The sequence below is a fragment of the Otolemur garnettii genome, unplaced genomic scaffold (genome assembly GCF_000181295.1).
Source record: "Otolemur garnettii isolate 467f Iridium unplaced genomic scaffold, OtoGar3 scaffold00174, whole genome shotgun sequence".
In the NCBI taxonomy this organism is placed as follows: Eukaryota; Metazoa; Chordata; class Mammalia; order Primates; family Galagidae; genus Otolemur; species Otolemur garnettii.
Window position 1 is genome coordinate 3,282,567 of NW_003852569.1, and position 20,802 is coordinate 3,303,368.

At 46.1% G+C, this 20,802-nt stretch overlaps 4 protein-coding genes and 1 pseudogene across 7 annotated transcripts; 3 read left to right on the forward strand and 2 right to left on the reverse strand.

The window, feature by feature from the left end:
- Positions 1 to 1,700: 1,700 nt before the first annotated feature.
- Positions 1,701 to 2,884, reverse strand: BOLA1 (bolA family member 1). 4 transcript variants are annotated; one of them, XM_003800418.3, is made up of 2 exons: positions 2,832 to 2,884; positions 1,701 to 2,413 (listed from the first exon to the last, which is right to left on the reverse strand). In XM_003800418.3, exon 2 carries the CDS (start codon positions 2,408 to 2,410, stop codon positions 1,997 to 1,999), a length of 414 nt encoding a protein of 137 aa, XP_003800466.1. In that variant the 5' UTR covers positions 2,411 to 2,413; positions 2,832 to 2,884; the 3' UTR covers positions 1,701 to 1,996. The 4 variants fall into 4 exon arrangements, with proteins under 4 accessions (XP_003800466.1, XP_012667233.1, XP_012667235.1 ...); XM_012811779.2 differs by having other exon boundaries at positions 1,701 to 2,416; positions 2,832 to 2,877; XM_012811781.2 differs by lacking the exon at positions 2,832 to 2,884 and adding an exon at positions 2,559 to 2,782 and having other exon boundaries at positions 1,701 to 2,416.
- Positions 2,885 to 11,569: 8,685 nt separating this feature from the next.
- Positions 11,570 to 12,403, forward strand: LOC100946676 (annotated as a pseudogene).
- Positions 12,404 to 17,330: 4,927 nt separating this feature from the next.
- On the forward strand, positions 17,331 to 17,792 carry LOC100957898 (histone H2A type 2-B). Its single transcript, XM_003800420.3, has one exon. It carries the CDS (start codon positions 17,353 to 17,355, stop codon positions 17,743 to 17,745), a length of 393 nt encoding a protein of 130 aa, XP_003800468.1. The 5' UTR covers positions 17,331 to 17,352; the 3' UTR covers positions 17,746 to 17,792.
- Positions 17,793 to 17,886: 94 nt separating this feature from the next.
- On the reverse strand, positions 17,887 to 18,305 carry LOC105888063 (histone H2A type 2-C). Its single transcript, XM_012811788.2, has one exon. It carries the CDS (start codon positions 18,285 to 18,287, stop codon positions 17,898 to 17,900), a length of 390 nt encoding a protein of 129 aa, XP_012667242.1. The 5' UTR covers positions 18,288 to 18,305; the 3' UTR covers positions 17,887 to 17,897.
- A 261-nt stretch (positions 18,306 to 18,566) lies between these two features.
- LOC100957578 (histone H2B type 2-E) lies at positions 18,567 to 19,107 on the forward strand. Its single transcript, XM_003800419.3, has one exon. It carries the CDS (start codon positions 18,607 to 18,609, stop codon positions 18,985 to 18,987), a length of 381 nt encoding a protein of 126 aa, XP_003800467.1. The 5' UTR covers positions 18,567 to 18,606; the 3' UTR covers positions 18,988 to 19,107.
- Positions 19,108 to 20,802: the final 1,695 nt, after the last annotated feature.

The window sequence follows — 20,802 nt, forward strand, 5'->3', positions numbered from 1 at the left end:
GCATCACAGCTCACAGCAACCTCCAACTCCTGGGCTCAGGCGAGTCTCCTGCCTCTGCCTCCCAAGTAGCTGGGACTACAGGCGCCTGCCACAAGGCCCAGCTATTTTTTAGTTGCAGCCGTCATTGTTGTTTGGTGGGCCCAGGCCGGATTTGAACCCGCCAGCTCAGGTGTATGTGGCTGGCACCTTAGCCGCTTGAGCCACAGGCACCAAGCCAGATTCCATTCTTGACTTGTGGAGTTAGAATCCTTTTTTTTTTTTTAAAGTGTGGGGATCTTAAATGTACATTTTTAACAAGCTCCCTTAGGAATTTTTACCCATGAGGAAATCTGAGAAGTACCACCTGAGGGTTACCCTTAACTTCCCTCATTCTAGTCCATTTCTGTTCTAATCAAGTAATTTTCTTTTTTTTGAATGGTAGCTCTCAAATCAACTCCTTTCCATTCCTACAACTGACCTCTAAGTCAGTGTTCTACCTCAACTCTTGATTTCTGTGCCTCCAATCTCCCATGCCAGTTCACACAGGTCACTGTCAGATCAGTTTGTTCTTGAAGGCTCTTTGGCCTGCCCTCACTCAAAAGTCTTCATTGATTTCCTACTGCCAACTAGATGCATTCTAAACTTTGGCCCAAAATGGTCAAGATACATGCTAACCAAGCCTTTTCTCTAATAATTTCCATACTGAGATTATTGGAAAGCTGCTGCTTATGTAGCATTACTAGCGCTGTACTCAAAAATACAACATTTGGAAGGCTACATAAAAATATCTCCATCTTCTGTAATCTTTTGCTAGGTTATTCTCTTTTCACTGCTTAAAAAGGTATTTTTTGGAGGTGTCTGTAGCTCAGTGGGTAGGGTGCCAACCATATACACTGGAGCTGGCAGGTTTGAACCTGGCTTGGGCCAGCTAAACAATAGCAATAACAACAAAAATAGCCAGGCGTTGTGGCGGGTGCTTGTAGTCCCAGCTACTTGGGAGGCTGAGGCAAGAGAATCACTTAAGGCCAAGAATTTGAGGGTGCTGTGAGCTATGATGTGAGCACTCTACCCAGGGCAAAAAAGTGAGACTGTCTCCAAAAAAAAAGGTATTTCTCATAAACAAATACAAGTACACTTTTTGGAAATTGTTACAAAGGCAAACAATTCATTGTGGTGCCTGTGGCTCAAAGGAGTACAGCGCCAGCCCCATATACCAGGGGTGGTAGGTTCAAACGTGGCCCTGGCCAAAAACTGTAAAAAAAAAAAAACGTCAAACATTTCTCCAATATGAAATTCAAATGTGTCCCTGCCTATAACTCCTGCCTTGCACAGTAACTTTACTGAGGTTCTTCCCCTGTCTGCAACACCTATCTGATTAATTCTGTGCTTTCCTTTAAATAGGTCTAAATAGGTCACTTCCCTCATGAAGCCTTTTTTGACTACTCTAATCTATAGATATCTTTCTTCTCACAAGAACAAGGGAGGGAAGTGTAATTGGTGGGACCACACCTATGGTGCATCTTACAAGGGTACATGAGAAATTTATTAAATGTAGAATACAAATGTCTCAACACAGTAACTAAGAAAATGCCCTGAAGGCTATGTTAACGTTTGATGGAAATATTTCAAATTGTATATAAAACCAGCACATTGTACCCCATGATTGCATTGATGTACACAGCTATGAATAAAAAAAAAAAAAAAGAACACAGCAACGTAACTCTCTTTTAATTTCTCTTTTAATATATGAATTATTTACAATTCATCAGTTCTGATGCAGCTCCTTAGTCACAATTTAGCATGGGAACAACCGGGCAAGAGCAGTATGAGTGACTCTGCTCTTTCCTTGGTTTAGCTTTGACCTGAAGCCGGTAGCTCTTTGGAGAATATACATGGACTTTAACGCAATGGGGCCCAGGGATCCTTGCCCCTTACAAGTCCCGGACTGTATTGAGTGGAAGGCCTCAGTTCATTCTCACCTAGCCCATTTGATCTTGACCCTTCCCCTCTCTTGGGTTCAGGGGGTTCCTCGAGTTTTCTTGTTCCCACCCAGGCAGGGAGGACTAGTGTCCAGCTGAGGGTTCTCCTTCCATTGGGCAGGGGTCCGTGCTTGGATAGCGAGTGCATGGACTGGCCCAGCCAGCTCCTCAGACAGGGCGGCGTGTACGAGCCTGTGCCGTTGCAAGGGGCTCAGTCCCTCGAAACGAGAGCTCACCACCGCTACGCGGAAATGCGTCTCGCTGCCGGCTGGGACCGCGTGGCCGCCGCTCTCGTTGCGTAGCTCCAGCACCTCGGGGCTCAGGGCCTGCTCCAATTTGGCGCGAATGGCTGCCTCCACCGGACCAACAGTCCGGGATTCCCCGCTGGCCCGGGATAAACAGACGCGGCCAGCCATGGAGACTAGGCGCAGGATCCGCTGCCCATTCACCATCGGCTACTTAAAGAGAAGCGGACGCAAGTAATGAGGGTCACGGCCGGTCACGGCCTTCCGCTTGGTGACAGCCCACCCGCTCCGCGGTCCCGGCAACTTTCCCCACCCAACTTGCCCCCACTCCCAGCGCGCCCCGCGTGACTCTTACGTCCCGCCCTGTAGGGAGTCCGCCTAGACGCCACACTGCAATATCAGAGACACCGCCCTTTCTCTGTGTGACGTGGAGGAATCTAGCCTCTAGGTGTGGGTAGTGGAGTGACAAGGGGGGATTAGAGAGGCCCGCACGGGAGGCGCCTTAGTTCGTAAGGGCATTGCAAAGAATGAACTGGAAGCTGCAAAAGTTGGGTGTGTGCAACTCCGTGCTTCTGGCTGAGACAATGCCTCTGAGACCCCTTTGAACCCCAGTCTGGGATCTTTCTACCTGTAGCCTCGGCTACTGCGATTCCAGCTCAGCGTCAGAATTCCAGATGTTCCGGAAGAAGATGCAGCGCGGCGTCCCGAAGCGCGCTGGGAAATGGAGTCCTGTGGCCGGAAGGAGCCGCGCGCGCTCGAGGGCTCACGGGTACCGTAGTTCCTGAGTTTCCCCACTCGCGAGGGCTGGGAAGTTCTGAACCAGAACCAGCAAAGACAAAGGGATTTCTCGCACAGTTGGGGCTGGGATTATTTTTCCTATTTTATTGCCAGTAGATCTTGTAGATCATCCGGGGGAGGTGAACCTGTGGCTTTAAGGAAACTTGTGGCCTTTCTGGTCCTTAAGTGTGGCCTTTTGATTGAATCTAACTTCTATTTATTTATTTATTTTTTGAGACAGAGTCTCATTATGTCGCCCTCGATAGGGTGCGGTGGCATCACAGCTCACAGCAACCTCAAACTCTTGGGCTCAGATGATTCTCTTGCCTCAGCCTCCCAAGTAGTGGGGACTACAGGCGCCCTCCAGAACGCCTGGATATTTTTGTTGTTGTTGCCATTGTTGTTTTAGTAGGCCTGGGCCGGGTTCGAACAAGCCAGCCCTGGTGTATGTGACCGGTGCCCTAACCACTCAGCATGGGCGCTGAGCCCGAATGAATCTACATTTTACATAAATCCTTTCAACAAAAGAATTGCAGCAGAGAAAGATGGAGATTTCTTGTCTCCTTTGGTGCTTAAAAATAATGACCTTGAAATCAGAAGGCCTCAAGACCCCTTTTAGATGGACAAGTAAGCAGACAATAGCAATACCGTGTGCTAAGCCTGTGTGACTAAGTATATGATGCCAAGGAGGCGTGTCATCCGGAGTTTAGGGGGTGCAGGTGGGAAAGAGAAAATTTCGAAGAGGAAATTTAGGAGAACAGATGGGACAGCATGAAAACCCATTTTTCATTCCCTCATAGTAAGATATAGCTGTGGTTGCTGAACATGTGAAAGGTGGAGGAGAAAGAATTTTGAGTGTCTTTCCTTCTAGATTAGTTAGGGTGTGGTTGGTTATGTATGGTCTATGCCCAGGGGCTACAGATGATAGTGAGGAATCAGGTGTGGGGAGAGAAGGCAGGGGCCAGAGCATCTGAGGCCTTGTAGCCTTTGATAGGTGATCTTGTTTGTATCCTAGGAGGAGTGGGAAGCTAATGAAGGTTTTAAGCAGGATGTGACAGGATGAGACTTTTCCAAGTTAATACTTTTAAATGTATTTAGATTTTATTTTATATTAATATTTTACATATTTATATATCATCTAAGTATTTCCTCAACTTCTCATTTCAAAAAATTTCGAACACACAGAAAAGTTGAATAGCGCAAGGCAAAATCCTCCACTTTTCATTGGATTCAACACTTTTTGCCTTTATATATATTATCTACTTATACATTTATGCTTATACTCTAGTATGTGACCCCTAAGAATAAGGACCACAATATCCTTATCACATTCAAGAGATTTAATGTCTAATGACATAGTATTTTCCCTAGCCTTTGGCTGACTACATTAGTTTATGCCTGTAATCCAGCACTCTGGGAGGCCCAGGTGGGTGGATTGCCTGAGCTCAAGGTTGGAGACCAGCCTGAGCTAAAGTAAGACCCCGCCTCTAAAAATAGCCAGCCATTGTGGCTGGTACCTGTGATCCCAGCTACTTAGGAGGCTGAGGTAAGAGAATTGCTTGAGCCCAGGAGTCTGAGGTTGCTGTGAGCTATGATGTTGCCATGGCATTCTACCTGGGGCAATAGCTTGAGACTGTCTCAAAAAAAATTTTTTTTCCCTAGTCTTTTAAAAATATTTAAAACTTTCAGAAAAGTTGCAAGATGAGTACAGTGAGTTACTTATTTACCTACCCTTTACCTAGATTCACCGATAACACTTTGCTAGACTTTATTTGTATTTTTCTTTGAATATGAGTGTATATAATAGCAATGATAAAATAATTTTTTTTCCTGAATCACTCCAGTTAGGTACAAAATTCTTTACAACTTCACTGCTATATACTGTCAACATATATCTCCTAAGAACAAGGACATTTTCATACATAACTACAATACCATTATCACATGCAAGAATTTTTTTTTTTAGAGATAGAGTTTCACTTTGTTGCCCTTGGTAGAATGCTGTGGCGTCACAGCTCACAGCAACCTCCAGCTCTTGGGTTTAGGCGATTCTCTCGCCTCAGCTTCCTGAGTAGCTGGGACTACAGGCGCCCACCACAATGCCCAGCTATTCTTTTGTTGCAGTTTGGTTGGGGCTGGGTTGGAACTCACGGCCCTCAGTATACAGGCCGGGGCCCTACTCACTGAGCCACAGGCACCGCCCACACCCAGGAAATTTAACATTCATCCAACACTATTGGGAGGTGTAGGAGACTGAGCACCAGGCTTGTAGGAGCAGTCACTGGTTCTTGAGGGAGGTGCCAGGAGTGGGACAATCTCCTAGTTGGCATGGAGATGTTTTGCAGCCCGGAGACATGCCCTCAAGCAACTGAGTGCTTTAAATGAGATATGATCGGTAGCTTGGCGGCACCCATACCTCAGTCAAAAAAACAAAAAATAAACAAACAAAAAACCACCATATATTAGATAATAGTTGTGGGAATACCTCAGTAGGGCGCTGGTCACATACAACTAGGGTGGTGGGTTAGAACCGGGCCCGGGCCTGCTAAGCAACAAGGACAACTACAACCGAAAAAATAGCCGGGCGTTCTGGGGGGTATCTGTAGTCCCAGCTACTTGGGAGGCTGAGGCAAGAGAAATCACTTAAGCCAAGAGTTTGAGGTTGATGTGAGCTGTGACGCCACGCCACTCTACCCAGGGCAACAGCTTGAGATTGTCTCAAAAAAAAAAAAAAAAAATCGTAGCTCGTTAGCAAGCAGGTGTTGCACCTTGAGCAACTGTGGGACGCCAGGGTGGGAGTCCAGACTGTGGGAAAGAGCACGTAGCAACCATTAAGCACATAGTCCTTGTACGTGCCCCCCACACACACACCTATTGTACAGTTTCAATAAAAGGCCACAGCAGAGGTTACTCGAGGCTTCCCTGCACCTATGGGAAGTCCACCTCTTGCAAGCACTTGTACTTCTATCTGTGTCCCAGCTGTTTTATTTGCGCAGTTACGGGGTGCCACACCAGCACCGACAGGGAGGTTCTGGTGTAGAACAGGGGTAGGGTCCCCAGGAAAGGAGAGGAGGCCAGTCCAGGGACTAGGAAAGACTTTTTAGAAGAGGGGAAAAGGAGAATAGAGACTGACCAGGTGTCAGCTCACAGTTGCAAAAGGGTTTTTATTAGCCTTATCAGTATAGCTGAAATGGGGCAGTGAGCCTGGAGTACTACGGCCCGGGGCTCTTCTCTAGTGCTGCTCAGAATTATGGAGCATCCTTAGGGTCGGGATTATAGGCACGTCCTCAGTACCTGCTAGGATATGGATAGATGTTTCCAGGAACTCTGGCCTTGAGGCACTCCAGGAGTTTGGGGAGGGGATTGTTGGTTTCTGATCTGATTTCTAAAATGGCTGTACTCCTGTCAGAGTTATGAGAATTCCTTTCCCACAACTATTATCTAATATATGGTGGTTTTTTGTTTGTTTGTTTGTTGATACAGAGTGTCACTTTGTCACCCTCAGTAGAGCGCTGTGGCGTCCTTGCTCACAGCTCAAGCGATTCTCTTGCCTCATCTTCCCGAGTAGTTGGGACTATAGGTGCCTCGCACAGCACCCAGCTGTTTTTAGTGCTGAGGTCTCACTTTAGCTTAGGCTGGTCTTGAACTGGGAAACTGAGGTGATACACCTGCCTTGGTCTCCCGGAGTGCTGGGATTACACGTATGAACTGCCGTGCCCAGCTTTATTATCTAATATATGCTTGACATTCAATTTTTCCCAACTGTCTCATTCCTGTCTGTTAAGATTTGAATATGTTCCTTTTAAAATTAATTTTGAGGCTCAGCACCTGTAGCTCAGTGGCTAGGGTGCCAGCCACATATACCGGAGCTGGCAGGTTCGAATCCAGCCCAGGTTGTAGTCACTCAATGACAACTACAACCAAAAAATAACCAGGCACTGTGGCTGGCACCTGTAGTTCCAGCTACTTGGAAGGCTGAGGCAAGAGAATCGTTTAAGCCCAAGAGTTTGCTGTGAGCTGTGATGCTATGGCACTCTACCCAGGGTGACATAGTGAGACTCTGTCTCAAAAAAACAAAACAAACAAACAAACAAAAAATAATAAAATTCATGTTGAAATTTAATCCCCAATGTTTTGGTATTAAGAGGTGGGGCTTTTAGGAGGTGATAGGCTATGAGGGCTCTACCCTCAAGAAGGGATTGATTAGTGCCTTATGAAAAGGCTGGAGGGGGCTCGGTGCCTATAGCTCAACCGGCTAAGGCGCCAGCCACGTACACCTAAGGTGGCGGGTTCGAATCCCCAGCCCGGATCCGCCAAACAACAATGATGGCTGCAACCAAAAAATAGCCGGGCGTTGTGGCGGGCGCCTGTGGTCCCAGCTACTTGGGAGGCAGAGGCAGGAGACTCGCTTGCGCCCCGGCGGTGGGGGGGGGTGTGGGGGGTAACGACCTCGCGGTCTCCCCCGGGGGGCGTGAGAGGCTCTGTCTCAAAAAAAAAAAAAAAGAAAAGAAAAGGCTGGAGGGGGTAAGTTTGCCCCTTGTGTCCCTTCTGCCATGTGAGGACACCTGAATGGCACTTCTATGAGGAACTGGCTAACGTGCCAGAGCCTTTATCTTGGATTTCCTAGACTCCAGAACTGTGAGAAAATAAATTTGTTTTTTATAAATAACCCAGTCTGTGGTGTTTTGTTATAGTAGGCACACAAAGACAGTGCCCTATATAATATTCAATTTTCGGAAATGCAATTCAGGATAATGCATTGCATTAACTTTGACTTTAAATTTGTATTTTGCAAAGATCACTGGCTGCAGGGTGGAGAATCGGTTGTTGAGGAGGAATGACTGGAAGCAGGGAGACCAGGTGGGAGGTTACTGTAGCAGTCTAGATGAGAGACAATGATGACTGGGACCAAAGTAGTGGTGGTGGTGGTGGTGATAATGGAGAAGAAGTCCGGCTACCAGATGTATATTAGGACAGTAAAATCTACAGGATGTGGTAATGGCTTGGTTATAGGAGAGGAAGCATCAGGGGTAATTATCAGAATTGTGCGTCTGGAGTTGCAAAAAATGTACAAATAATTCCTGTGTACCCTTCACCCTGATTACTCAGATATTAACATCTTACCATGCTTGCTTTATTTCTATGTATCTATCTACACATATATAATTTTTTTCTGAACTATTGGAGGGTTTTGGAGATACAGTTCACTCAGTTACCTGTGATAGTTTTATATTTATGTGGTATTTATTTATTAGAGATGAAGTCTCTGTCTGTCACCCAGGCTAGAGTGCAATGGTATGTTTATAGCTCACAGCAACCTCAAACTCCTGGGCTCATGTGATCCTCCCATCTCAGCCTACCAAGTAGTTGGGACTACAGGTACATGCCACCACACTCCGCTAATTTTTAAATTTTTTGTAAGACAGGCTCTTGCTTTGTTGCCCAGGCTGGTTTTGAACTCTGCTCAAGTCATCCTCCCACCTGGTCCTCCCAGAGTGCTGAGATTACAGGTATGAGCCACCATATTAGCCCTGTGATGGTTAATTTTAATGTGTCAGCTTGGGGCTACTTCTGTGTTTCTGGGCTATTGGTACCTGGATATTAGATCAAACATTACTATGAATCTGTGAGGGTATATAGAACGAGATTAACAGTTGAAGTGGTAGACTGAGTAAAGGAAATTGCCCTCCGTAATGTGGGGTGGGGCTCATTCAGCCGTTTGAAAGCCTGAGTATAACAAAAAGGCTGACCCTCTCCCAAGTGAGAAAGACCTCCTTCTGCCTGACTGCTTTGAGACTGGAACCTGGGCTTTTCCCTGCCTTCAGATTCTAACTGAAGCATTTGAGGCTCTTCCTGGGTCTTTTTTTTTTGAGACAGAGCCTCAAGCTGTCCCCCTGGGTAGAGTGCCGTGGCATTACAGCTCACAGCAACCTCCAACTCCTGGGCTCAAGCGAGTCTCCTGCCTCCGCCTCCCAAGTAGCTGGGACCACAGGCGCCCGCCACAGCGCCCGCCTATTTTTTGGTTGCAGCCATCATTGTTGTTTGTTGGGTCCGGGCTGGGGATTCGAACCCGCCACCTTAGGTGTACGTGGCTGGCGCCTTAGCCGGTTGAGCTATAGGCACCGAGCCTCTTCCTGGGTCTTTTTTTGGGGGGACTGGTAGGGGCTGGGTTTGAACCCTGCCTTCAGATTCTAACTGAAGCATTTGAGGCTCTTCCTGGGTCTTTTTTGGGGGGAGTGTAGGGGCTGGGTTTGAACCCACCACCTCTGGTATATGGGGCTGGCACCCTACTCCTTTGAGCCACAGGCACCACCTGTCTTCCTGGATCTTGAGGCCTGGCCTTTGACCTTGAAACACACCATTGGTTCTCAGGCCTTTTTTTTTTTGTAGAGACCGAATCTCACTTTATCACCCTGGGTAGAGTGCCATGGACTCAACACAGCTCACAGCAACCTCCAACTCCTGGGCTTAGGAGATTCTCTTGCCTCAGCCTCCCCGAGTAGCTGGGACTACAGGCGCCCGCCACAACGCCTGGCTATTTTTTGTTGCAGTTTGGCCAGGGCTGGGTTTGAACCTGCCATCCTCGGTATATGGGGCCGGCACACTACCCTCTGAGCCACAGACGCCGCGCTGTTCTCAGGCCTTTGTACCTGGACTGGAACTACACCATCTGCCCTTATTGGTCTCCAGATTGTCAACTCACCCTTGGGACTTGTTAGCCTCCATAAACAATAAGGTAACTCTTACTAATAATACCTATATATCCATCCCCTATTGATTCTGTCTTCTGATAAGAAAAAAAAAACACATTTTCACACATAACCAGAATATAATTGTCAAGCTGCAAAAATTAACATAGATATAGTACTATTATCTAATAAATAGAGCTTTTTCAAAATTTGCCAAGCGGCTAAGGTGCCAGCCACATACACCTGAGCTGGCAGGTTCAAATCCAGCCCAGGCCTGACAAAGAACAATGATGGCTGCAACCAAAAAATAGCCGCGCATTGTGGTGGGCGCCTGTAGTCCCAGCTACTTGGGAGGTGGAGGCAGAATTGCTTGAACCCAGGAGTTGGAGGTTGCTGTGAACTGTAACGCCACAGCACTCTACCTAGGGCAACTGCTTGAGGCTCTGTCTCAAAAAAAAAAAAATTTTTTTTTCCAATTGTTCAACTAATGTGCTACATATAAAATGAAAAAACATTTTTTTTCTGGTCTGGAATCCAATTTAGGACCACACAGTATGTTCACCTGTTATGTCTGTTTACTTTCTATTATTTTGGAACAGTTCCTTAGTCTTTCTTTGTCTTTTATGACTTTGACTTTTTTGGAAGAGTACAGACCTTTTATTTTGTACAATGTCCCTCAATTTGGGTTTATCTAATGTTTCTCTATGGTTAAGATTTAGCATAATGCATTTTGGCAGGAATACTGCAGAAGTGATGCTGAGTCGTCAGGGAAACTGACCAGGTGCACATGATCATGATTTTTCCTATTACTAGTGATAATTCTGATCACACAATTAAGGTTTCTCCACTGTAAAATTATTCTTTTTCTGTCTGTATATGTGGGAGATACTTTGAGTTTATGTAACTTCGTATTCCCTATTAAACTTCTGTCCACTAATTTTAGCATCCAAGAAGTATATATTTTTCTTTTTTGAGACAGAGTCTCACTATGTTGCCCCTAGTAGAGTGCAGTGGTGTCACAGCTCACAGCAACCTCAAACCCCTGGGCTTAAGTGATTCTCTTGCCTTGGCCTCCCAAGTAGCTGGGACTACAGGCACCTGCTACAATGCCCAGCCTTTTTTTTTTTTTTTTGCAGTTGTCATTGTTGTTTAGCTGGCCTGGGCTGGGTATATGTGGCTGGTGCCCTACCCACTGAGCCCCTAAGAAGTACATTTGAGGTATCTCTTAGTCAAGGGTTACTGAAGAATCAGGAATGAAATCAGTGGGGACAGGTGGGTGAGTCGGGTGAAATCACCTAGGGAGAGAGTATATGGTAAGAAAAGAATCAGAATGTTTATCAGAAAGACTGCTCTGGCTAGTGTGTGAAGAATGTATTTGAGGAGTAGGAAGAATAGAAGCAAGAGGAGTGCAAAAGCCTTTGTTAGGAGATAAAAGATAGCCTGAGAGAAGTTGTGGGGGCATCTATAGTCCCAGCTACTTGACAGACAGAAGCAAGAGGATTGCTTGAGCCCAAGAGTTTGAGGTTGCTGTGAGCCATGACACCATGGAACTCTAACCAGGGTGACTGAGTGAGACTCTGTCTCAAAAAAATAAAGAAGTGTTGGATGGTTGAGTGAATTAAGGTCTGAATGGAGAAGGCCAACATCATTATTATTATTGTACAAACAAAAGCTTTCTAAGTTGTAAGCTCCGTAGGGCAAGCTCTTTGTTTGTAATAAAAACACAGTCATAATAATAAATACTATCTAGTGAAGGTCTGTCATATCAAAACTTTTAGAAGCTTTAAGCACTGAGAGATTATGGAAGACATCTTATGCGTAATTAAACAAAACAAAACAAACAATAGATCCCTGCCTCCGGCTTGTTCTTGCGAACAGATATTTTTTGTAACTTCTCACTCCCGGAATCCGGGGTTATGCTTCTGTCTCTCTGATGGTTTTCCTTTTGGGCCTTCTGCTCCTCTGTACTCATGGCAGAAGCGGCCTGTACACCAAGGGGGCCCTTCCCCTGGATACAATCACTTTTTACAAGGGGCCCCTTGGGAAGGGGAATTAGCCCCCAAAGGTCCTGGAAAACCCACTTGCTCAGCTCTATCGACCTTTAGGTCACTCCCCAAAGCAAGTTTGTCTTGGTGAAGTTCAACGCACAGTACTCTCAGGGTGAGAAGCAGGACGAGTTCAAGCATCTTGCTGAAAACTCGGCCTCCAGCAATGATCTCTTAGTGGCAGAGGTGAGGATCTCAGATTATGGTGACAAGTTGAACATGGAGCTGAGTGAGAAAAACAAGCTAGACAAAGAGTCTTCTACCTCTTCAGGGATGGGGACTTTGAGAACCCAGTCTCATACAGTGAAGGGGCAGTGAAGGTTGGTGCCATCCAGCAATGGCTAAAGGGGCAAGGGGTCTACCTGGGTATGCCTACTTGCCTGCCTGCATATGATGCTCTGGCTGGGGAGTTCATTAGGGCCTCTACTGTGGAGGCCCACCACGCCCTCTTGATGCAGGGGCATGACAACCTCTCAAGTGTGAAGGAGACTGACAAGAAGTGGGCTGAGCAATACCTGAAAATCATAGGGAAGATCTTAGACCCAGGGGGGGACTTCCCAGCATGAGAAATGACCTGGATTGCCAAACTTCTAGAGAAGAACAAGATGAGCGATGGGAAGAAGGAGGAGCTCCAGAAGAGCTTAAACATCCCGACTGCCTTCCAGAAGAAAGGGGCTGCGAAGGAATAGTATAAACAGGTCCAGCAGGGGTTTCCAGTGTTTGGTGAGGGGTGGGGAGGGGAGACTTACCTGCTGTCTGCATGACCCTTGTTGGAATATAAGAGAGTGGAGGAAAAGATGGTATTGCCCTGGAATTCTGAGCCCTGAGTATGCTTGGACATTGATGCTGATGTGACCATGCTTGGGACATCTAGATAACCAGTCTGAGGAGAGGTGGAATGCTTACACAGATGGCAAGTGCCCCTCAGAAGGAATAGGTGCTTATAGTCCTTATAGGTATAATTCTAATCCAATTAAAGTCTTGGTGTTTTGGGTAAAACAAAACAAAACAAAACAAAACAAAAGAACAACAACAAAACATTTATCTGTAGGCTGCGCACAGTGGTTCACACCTGTAATCCTAGAACTCTGGGACGCCAGGGCAGGTGGATCGACTGAGCTCACAGGTTTCAGACCAGCCTTAGCCAGAGTGAGACCTCATCTCTAAAAAATAGCCGGGCATTGTGGTGGGTGCCTGTAGGCTACTTGTTATGACAAAGTGAGAGTCTGTCTCCAAAAAAAAAACCAACAAAAAACACTCATCTGTAACACGAAGATTGGTATATAGAACAAAGTACTCATTACTTTCCCAATGATGATTACTTTAATATTTGTTCATTTAAAAAGAAAATTTGTACTTATTGAGGCACAATTCATACATAAGAAATTTACATATCTTAAATGTATGTCTTAATTTTACATATGAATACATCATGTCAAGATATAGAAAATATCCAGAACCTTGGAATTCTCCCAGGGAAGTTAATACAACCCTGTCCCTAACCTTTCTTTAACATCATAGATTAGTTGTACCTGTCTCCCCTAACCCCAAACAGAGTCCTGCTCTGTCCCACCTCAGCCTCTGGAGTAGCTCAGACTACAGGTGTGTACCACTATGCCTGGCTAATTTTTTTTTTTTTTTTGAGACAGAGTTTTTGTCACCCTCAGTAGAGTGCTGTGGAGCCATCGCTCACAGAAACCTTCAACTCTTGGGTTCAAGTGATTCTCTTGCCTCAGCTTCCCAAGTAGCTGGGACCACAGGTACCCACCATAATGCCTGGCTATTTTCAGAGATGAGGTCTTGCTTTGGCTCAGGCTGGTCTCGAACTCCTGAGCTCAGTCAATCCACCTGCCTCGGCCTCCCAAGTGCTAAGATTATAGGTGTGAGCCACCGTGCCTGGCCTACCTATCTAATTTTATTTTATCTTTATTTTTTTTGAGACAGAGTCTTACTTGTTGCCCTTGGTAGACTGCAGTGACATCACGGCTCACAGCAACCTCCCACTCTTGGGCTTAAGCGATTCTCTTGCTTCAGCCTCCCAAGTACCTGGGACGACAGGCACCCACCACAATGCCCAGCTATTTTTGTGTTGCAGTTGTCACTGTTGTTTCAGCAGGCCCAGGCTGGGTTCAAACCTAGCCTTGGTTTATGTGGCCAGCGCCCTAACCCACTGAGCTATGGGTGCCACCCTAATTTTTTATTTTTGGTAGAGATGAGGTCTTACTCCTGGTTAGGCTGGTTTCAAAGTTCTGGCCTCACCTGATCTTCCCACCTTGGCCTCCCAGATTTTGCCTGTTTTGAACTCACATAAACAGTGTGAATTTATTCATGTTTGTCTTCTTTGGCTCAACAATGTATCTGTGAGTTTCACCCATATTGGTAACAATTTGTTGTATGGCATTGCAGTATATTAATACATTACTTTCTTGTACATGCTTTTTTTTTTTTCTTGTAGTTTTTGGCCAGGGCCAGGTTTGAACTCGCCACCTCTGGCATATGGGGCTTGCACCCTACTCTTTGAGCCATAGGCACCAACCACTTGTACATGCTTTTTATCAGTCATAAACATTTATTTCTGTCTGGAATATATCCAGGAGTAGAATTGCTAGGTCATAGGATATATTCAATATTTATTTTTGAAATGGCAAATGTATTCAAACAATTTTGAGGATGACCCTGCTTTTTTGGTGCCTGGCATTGTTCTAAATATTTAACATCCATGAACTCTTTTTAATTTACAACAGCTCCACAAAGTAGGTACTATTATTATTCTTGCTTTACCAAGGAAGCAGAGACCCTTCAACATTAGGTAACTTGCCAGTGGTACCAGGTCTGGTAAACAAACACAGTGAGTCAGGCTGCAGACCTTGGCTCTTAATAAGCAAGCTATTGTGCTTCTGTTAGTCAGGGTCTTGCAGAGAACCCAGAATGAATTGGAGATGTATATGATTTATTATGAGGGACTGGCTCATGAAAATCACGGAGGCTGAGAAGTTCCACAGTCTGTTGTCTATAAAACCAGCAAAGCTGGCGGTGTGATTCTAGCCAAAATCTGAAGGTCAGAGGAGCCACTGGTGTAAGTCCCAGTATGAATCCAAAGGTCCAAGAACTGGGGCCTGATATTGTGTGTCCTGGTCTGAGGTTGAAGACCTCAGGGCAGGAGCAGCAACATCCAAGGACAGGAAAAGATGGATGTCCCCTGTCAAGCCAAGAGCAAACTTGCCCTTCCTCCAGGAGGCCCTTAATGGATTGGATGATGCCCACCTTATATAGTGAGGGTGATGAGAAGCACTCTCACAGAGATACCCTGAAATAATGCTTTACTAGCTATCTGGGCTCAGTCAAGTTGACATAAAATTAACTGTCCCAACCTCCTAATCCAGCTTTGGGGCCTCTCAGTTTCCTGGCTCTGTATTAGGATCTTTACATTTATTCTCACTTATTCTAACAATTCCACTGTGGTAGAATATATTATTTTATTTAATTGATGAGATTCTATTATATCTTCCATCATTCTGTTTATCATAGTCTATTATTTATGATTGGCATTTAGTGTGCGTTGATGAAAAATAAGTATTTTAGGAAAGAAAATGCTAATTCTCTAAGAGTATTGTTTCATTTATTTGTGCCAAAATCATTTAACTATTAAGAGCCAGGTAAAAAGAATCACAAATTATTTATTTATTTATTTATTTTTTTGAGACAGAGCCTCAGGCTGTCCCCCTGGGTAGAGTACCATGTCTTCACTGCTCACAGCAACCTCCAACTCCTGGGCTCAAGCGAGTCTCCTGCCTCAGCCTCCCAAGTAGCTGGGACCACAGGCGCCAGCCACAATGCCCGGCTATTTTTTGGTTGCAGCCATTATTGTTGTTTGGCGGGCCCGGGCTGGATTCAAACCCGCCACCTTAGGTGTATGTGGCTGGCGCCTTAGCCACTTGAGCCACAAATTATTTATTTTTGGAGACAGTTTGGCTCTGTCACCCAGGCTAGAGTGCAGTACAGCGAAACTCCTGGGCTCAAGTGATCCTCCTGACTCAGCCTCCTGAGTAGCTGGATTATCAGCTTGTGCCACCTGGCTAATTTTTCTATTTTCTGTAGGGATGGGGTTTCACTATGTTGCTCAGACTGGTCTGGAATCCCTGGCCTCTAGCAATCCTCCCCCTTCAGCCTTCCAAAGTGTTAGGATTGTAGGGGTGCGCTACTGTGCTTGGCAGAGTCAACTCTTGATTCAAATATAAGGAAGACATGGTCTCTCCCATGAGGTGCTTACAGAAAGGAGGTGAGAGCAATATTAAAGCTCAGTACAGGGTGATAAGTGCTATTGCCAGGATATGAACACAGAGACATGGATTCACCAAGGCTGTTTGTGCGGGAGTACTGAAGGCCTCATCTAACTCATTTAAGAAGGTTTTACATGGACTCTAAATCATTAAACTTAATTTTCTTTCTTTCCTTCAGAGAAGAAAGTAAGGCTGGATAAATTAAACGACCTCATTTAACACTAATAATTACCTAGTTATTAGTTAAAGAGTATAAATATGGTGAAAAGCATGTTCTTTGAGTCAGGCAGACCTGGGTTCTAATCATGTCTTAAGTAGCTCTGTGACCTTCAGTAAGTGTCTGAATCTTTCTGAGCTTGTTTATCCATGAAATTCATAATTAAATCCACTTTGTAGGCACTCATTAGCATAACATTTATCACATACTAAAGGTTCAACATAATTTTCCTTCCCCCTTCCTCACAGCACAAGGCACTGTGATAGAAGTAAAGAGATCAAAAGTCAAAGAGAAAGTTTAAAGCATGGAAGTATAAGACTTCGGGAAGAGTGAAGTATTGGAGATAAGGAAGCAGAGTCCTGCTAGAGTCGCGGATATAGGCATGGGGCAAGAATGCGAGCAGGGTAAGGAAAGTCCGAGAGGCAGGAAGCAAAACGGAAGGCAACATTTTGAAAGACAAGGAAGCGAGTTTCAAGGTGGCATCAGACGCCTCCTGGAGGCCAAAAGGAAGATGGTAAACCTTTTCTAGTCTTCGTCAAACCCCATTCCGAGGAGCGCAGGCAAATGCGGGTGGGCCGAAGCCCCACTGCAACCAGAGACTGCATTGAGAGGAAAAGAGGCAGTCGTGTATTCTTTAAGGGAGTTTGGCTGTGACGAGGCAGGACAAATAGGATTTGGGAGGGTAATTTAGGGCTGAAGGTAATAATCAGCGTCAGAATCCCATACCCTCTAATGAGACTAACTATCCGTGTACTTGATGATGTCCTTTGCTGTCCTTCAGGATCCTTCTTGGGCTTTCCCTGGCCTAAAGGAGACAAAAAACAAAGTGCAACCAAGTAAAAAGGAAACAGCCTTTTGATCGAAAACCTCTTTAAAAATCCTGGCATGCAAATAAGGCGTTTTAATGTGGCTCTCTGCGATTGGTAGGAACTTACAAAATCCGTCATTTCCTCTTAGTGCAGAATGCAAACCAAGAGTCTGCTTTCTGCTTTGCTATTGGCTGTTTGATTTGGCTTCGCTTTTAGCCAATCAAACCAGTTCCCTCACCCCTCCCGGGACCTCTTATAAATTACATCAAATTGGTTATCCTTTCCACATCCCTCTCCTTGAAAAAGAAGCTGTAACTGCATTTTTAGCCGTAATGTCAGGACGCGGAAAGCAAGGCGGCAAAGCCCGCGCCAAGGCCAAGTCCCGCTCATCCCGTGCTGGCCTTCAGTTCCCAGTGGGGCGAGTGCACCGCTTGCTGCGTAAAGGCAACTATGCTGAGCGGGTAGGGGCCGGGGCACCGGTGTACTTGGCGGCTGTGATCGAGTACCTGACGGCGGAAATCCTGGAGTTGGCGGGGAACGCAGCCCGGGACAACAAGAAGACGCGAATCATCCCTCGCCATCTGCAACTAGCTGTGAGAAATGACGAAGAACTCAATAAGTTACTTGGGGGTGTCACTATTGCCCAGGGTGGCGTCTTGCCCAATATCCAAGCTGTTTTGTTGCCCAAGAAAACGGAGAGTCACAAGCCTGGCAAGAACAATTAATAACCAGGAGGCTTAATGTACGCTACCCCCAAAGGCTCTTTTAAGAGCCACCAAAGTGGCAAATGAAGGGCTGATCACGAAACAGCGCAGTAGCTCTTTTTTTGAAAGCTTGGGTGGCTCTAAAAAGAGCCTTTGGTTTAGTTTGTCTGGGTTTATTTACTTTTGGCTTTGTGGCTTTCAGTTTTCTTTGGTAATAGAACGGCCTGGATGTTAGGCAAGACGCCGCCCTGGGCGATGGTAACCTTGCCCAATAGCTTGTTCAGCTCCTCGTCGTTGCGGATGGCCAGCTGGAGGTGACGGGGGATGATGCGCGTCTTCTTGTTGTCCCGGGCTGCGTTACCAGCCAACTCCAGGATTTCGGCTGTTAGGTACTCAAGGACCGCCGCCATATAGACAGGCGCGCCGGCGCCAACTCGCTCGGCGTAGTTGCCTTTGCGCAACAAGCGGTGCACTCGCCCCACTGGAAACTGAAGGCCAGCGCGGGATGAGCGCGACTTTGCCTTGGCACGGGCTTTGCCTCCCTGCTTTCCGCGGCCAGACATAGTTACAGATAAAGCTCTGAACCTCGCAACAAAACAAGATTGAAAGCTAATCGACAAGAAAGCCTTTATAAGCTCTTGTAGGGGTGGGGTCAGGGACGAGTTTTCCATTGGTCCTAATTTGGCTCCAGAAAAGACCAATCAAATCAAGAGTCAGTACTGTTACGTAGTTATTGCTGAAAACGCAAGGTCCCCTACATGGACCAATAGAAATGAAAGGTTTTTGGAGCCCTAATTTGCATAAGGTGGTTATAAAAGGATCAGGCCCGCCCATTCTCCTACTTCTTTTCTTTGCTAAGCTGTGTTTATTTCGTGTGTAAACATGCCTGAGCCGGCAAAATCTGCTCCTGCTCCTAAGAAGGGCTCTAAGAAAGCGGTCACCAAAGCCCAGAAAAAGGATGGTAAGAAGCGCAAGCGCAGCCGCAAAGAGAGCTATTCCATCTACGTGTACAAGGTGCTGAAGCAGGTCCACCCCGACACCGGCATCTCCTCCAAGGCCATGGGCATCATGAACTCCTTCGTCAACGACATCTTCGAGCGCATCGCCGGGGAGGCGTCCCGCCTGGCCCATTACAACAAGCGCTCCACCATCACGTCCCGCGAGATCCAGACGGCCGTGCGCCTGCTGCTGCCCGGCGAGCTGGCCAAGCACGCCGTGTCCGAGGGCACCAAGGCGGTCACCAAGTACACCAGCTCCAAGTGAGCCCCTGCTGGGACGTGGCGCTCGCCCGAATCGCCGGCCACTTTACTCCAAAGGCTCTTTTCAGAGCCACCCATCTAATCACCAGAAAAGAGCTTTGTTCACTTACGTTTACTCTATTTCGCTCTTTAATCTTACTGCTTTAGTTTTTTAAATATTATAGTCGAAATGTCACGGAAGATATCCCATACAGATTTTAAACTATCTGGAACTCCAGGTTTCAGGCACAGGACTGGATTTGCTTTTGAGTTTATAGTGCGGCTTTGCTTTGTGTTGCGCTGCTTTCGTTAGGGGTCAGTTCAAAGTTAGGGTGTTTGTCCTGTCCTTTAACCCCGTCCCATACTGTTGGCGTCCTGGTGGCTTTGTTGGGGATGTTTCATTTAAAATACGGAATGACATTTAAGCTATAATTTAAGAGAGGACTCCAGGACATAACTAAACCCGGTCCCACGAACGCTTGGCGGCAGCTTGTGTGTGGCGTCCTGCGGAAACCAACCGTCTGTGAACTTCGGGCGGAGCCCGCGCAGCCGGGCCCCAGCTTTTTCCTGATTGGGCAACACGAATTTCAAAATTCTTTGCTGCTCAGTAATTCGTGGATTTCAGTTTCCGCTGTTCACTTTGGGGTTTTGAAATCTCTAATGTTTCTCAGTTTGTGGATAGTTTTTGCATTTAATTTTCTCTGCAATGCTCTGGGCATTGCAAGGTTCTCGTCATTTAGAACTGGGTTCAAAAGTTAACTGTCAGTTCTGGTTTCAGAATACGCTTTCCCACGTTATCCACTCCGGAATTCGCGCCTCTAGTTGCTGCCAGTCTCACTGTTTATTTCCCTCGTACCAACTGAAACTGCTTTCTTGTTTATGGTCCTTCTCAAGCCCTAGACAGATTTTTCTCGGTTGGTTATCTTCAGGGCTAATCAGTGCCTGACACAGTGGACACTTAAATACCGACTTATTCAACTCTATTTTCCTGCTCTCCTCTCCTTTTAAGACAAGGTCTCGATCGCCTGGGCTAGAGTGAAGTGAGATCATAGCTCACAGCAACCTCAAATTCCTGGGTTCAAGTGATCCTCCTACCTCCGCTTCCTGAGGACCTGAGACTGCAGACTCGGGCTGCCAGGCCTGGATAATTTTTCTAAGTTTTTGTGGAAACGGGCGAAGAGTCTCCCTCTTGCTCAGGCTAGTCTGGAACGCCTGACCTCCAGGAATCCTCCCGCCTCAGCTTCCTGTAGTGCTAGGCCCCACCCCCTTTTTAATCACTTCTGTGGATAATTGGGTGGGTGCTGTTTATTTCTATTAAATGTGTGTGAAGACAGGGTGAAGGTGGAAATATCTTTGGAACTCCTTCCCCAAATCTATCCTTAGTCACTCTAGTACAACAGCTGGGAGGGAGCCGTGTTAATGTTCTTCTTAACGTCAAAGGGGAGGTGGCAATGGTATGAGTTTAGTGTAAACTGTGGATTTTCATCAAATTCAGCGTGTTGGTCACTGGAAAGAGACTTTGTCCTCGTCCTTTTCTTACTCCCCCACCCCATCCTGATTCTTTGTTCCCCACTGACATGAGCTTTTAATTTACACTCCTCACTTCCTTTGCTTTTCAGAAAGCCCTGCAAAATGAGCAGGGCTGCAGAGTTAATAGTCCTTTTACAAATGAGGCTGAGAGACGGTAAGTGATTGGTTTACCCGTGTATCTTCAGTTTCTGGATAATTGTATTTTAGTTTTTAAAAATGTAATTAAAGAATATTGAATTTTCTGTCCAGGCCTTGATTTTGCCAAGGAAGACACTGACGGTTGGATCAGTTACTCCACCATGCTTTGGGC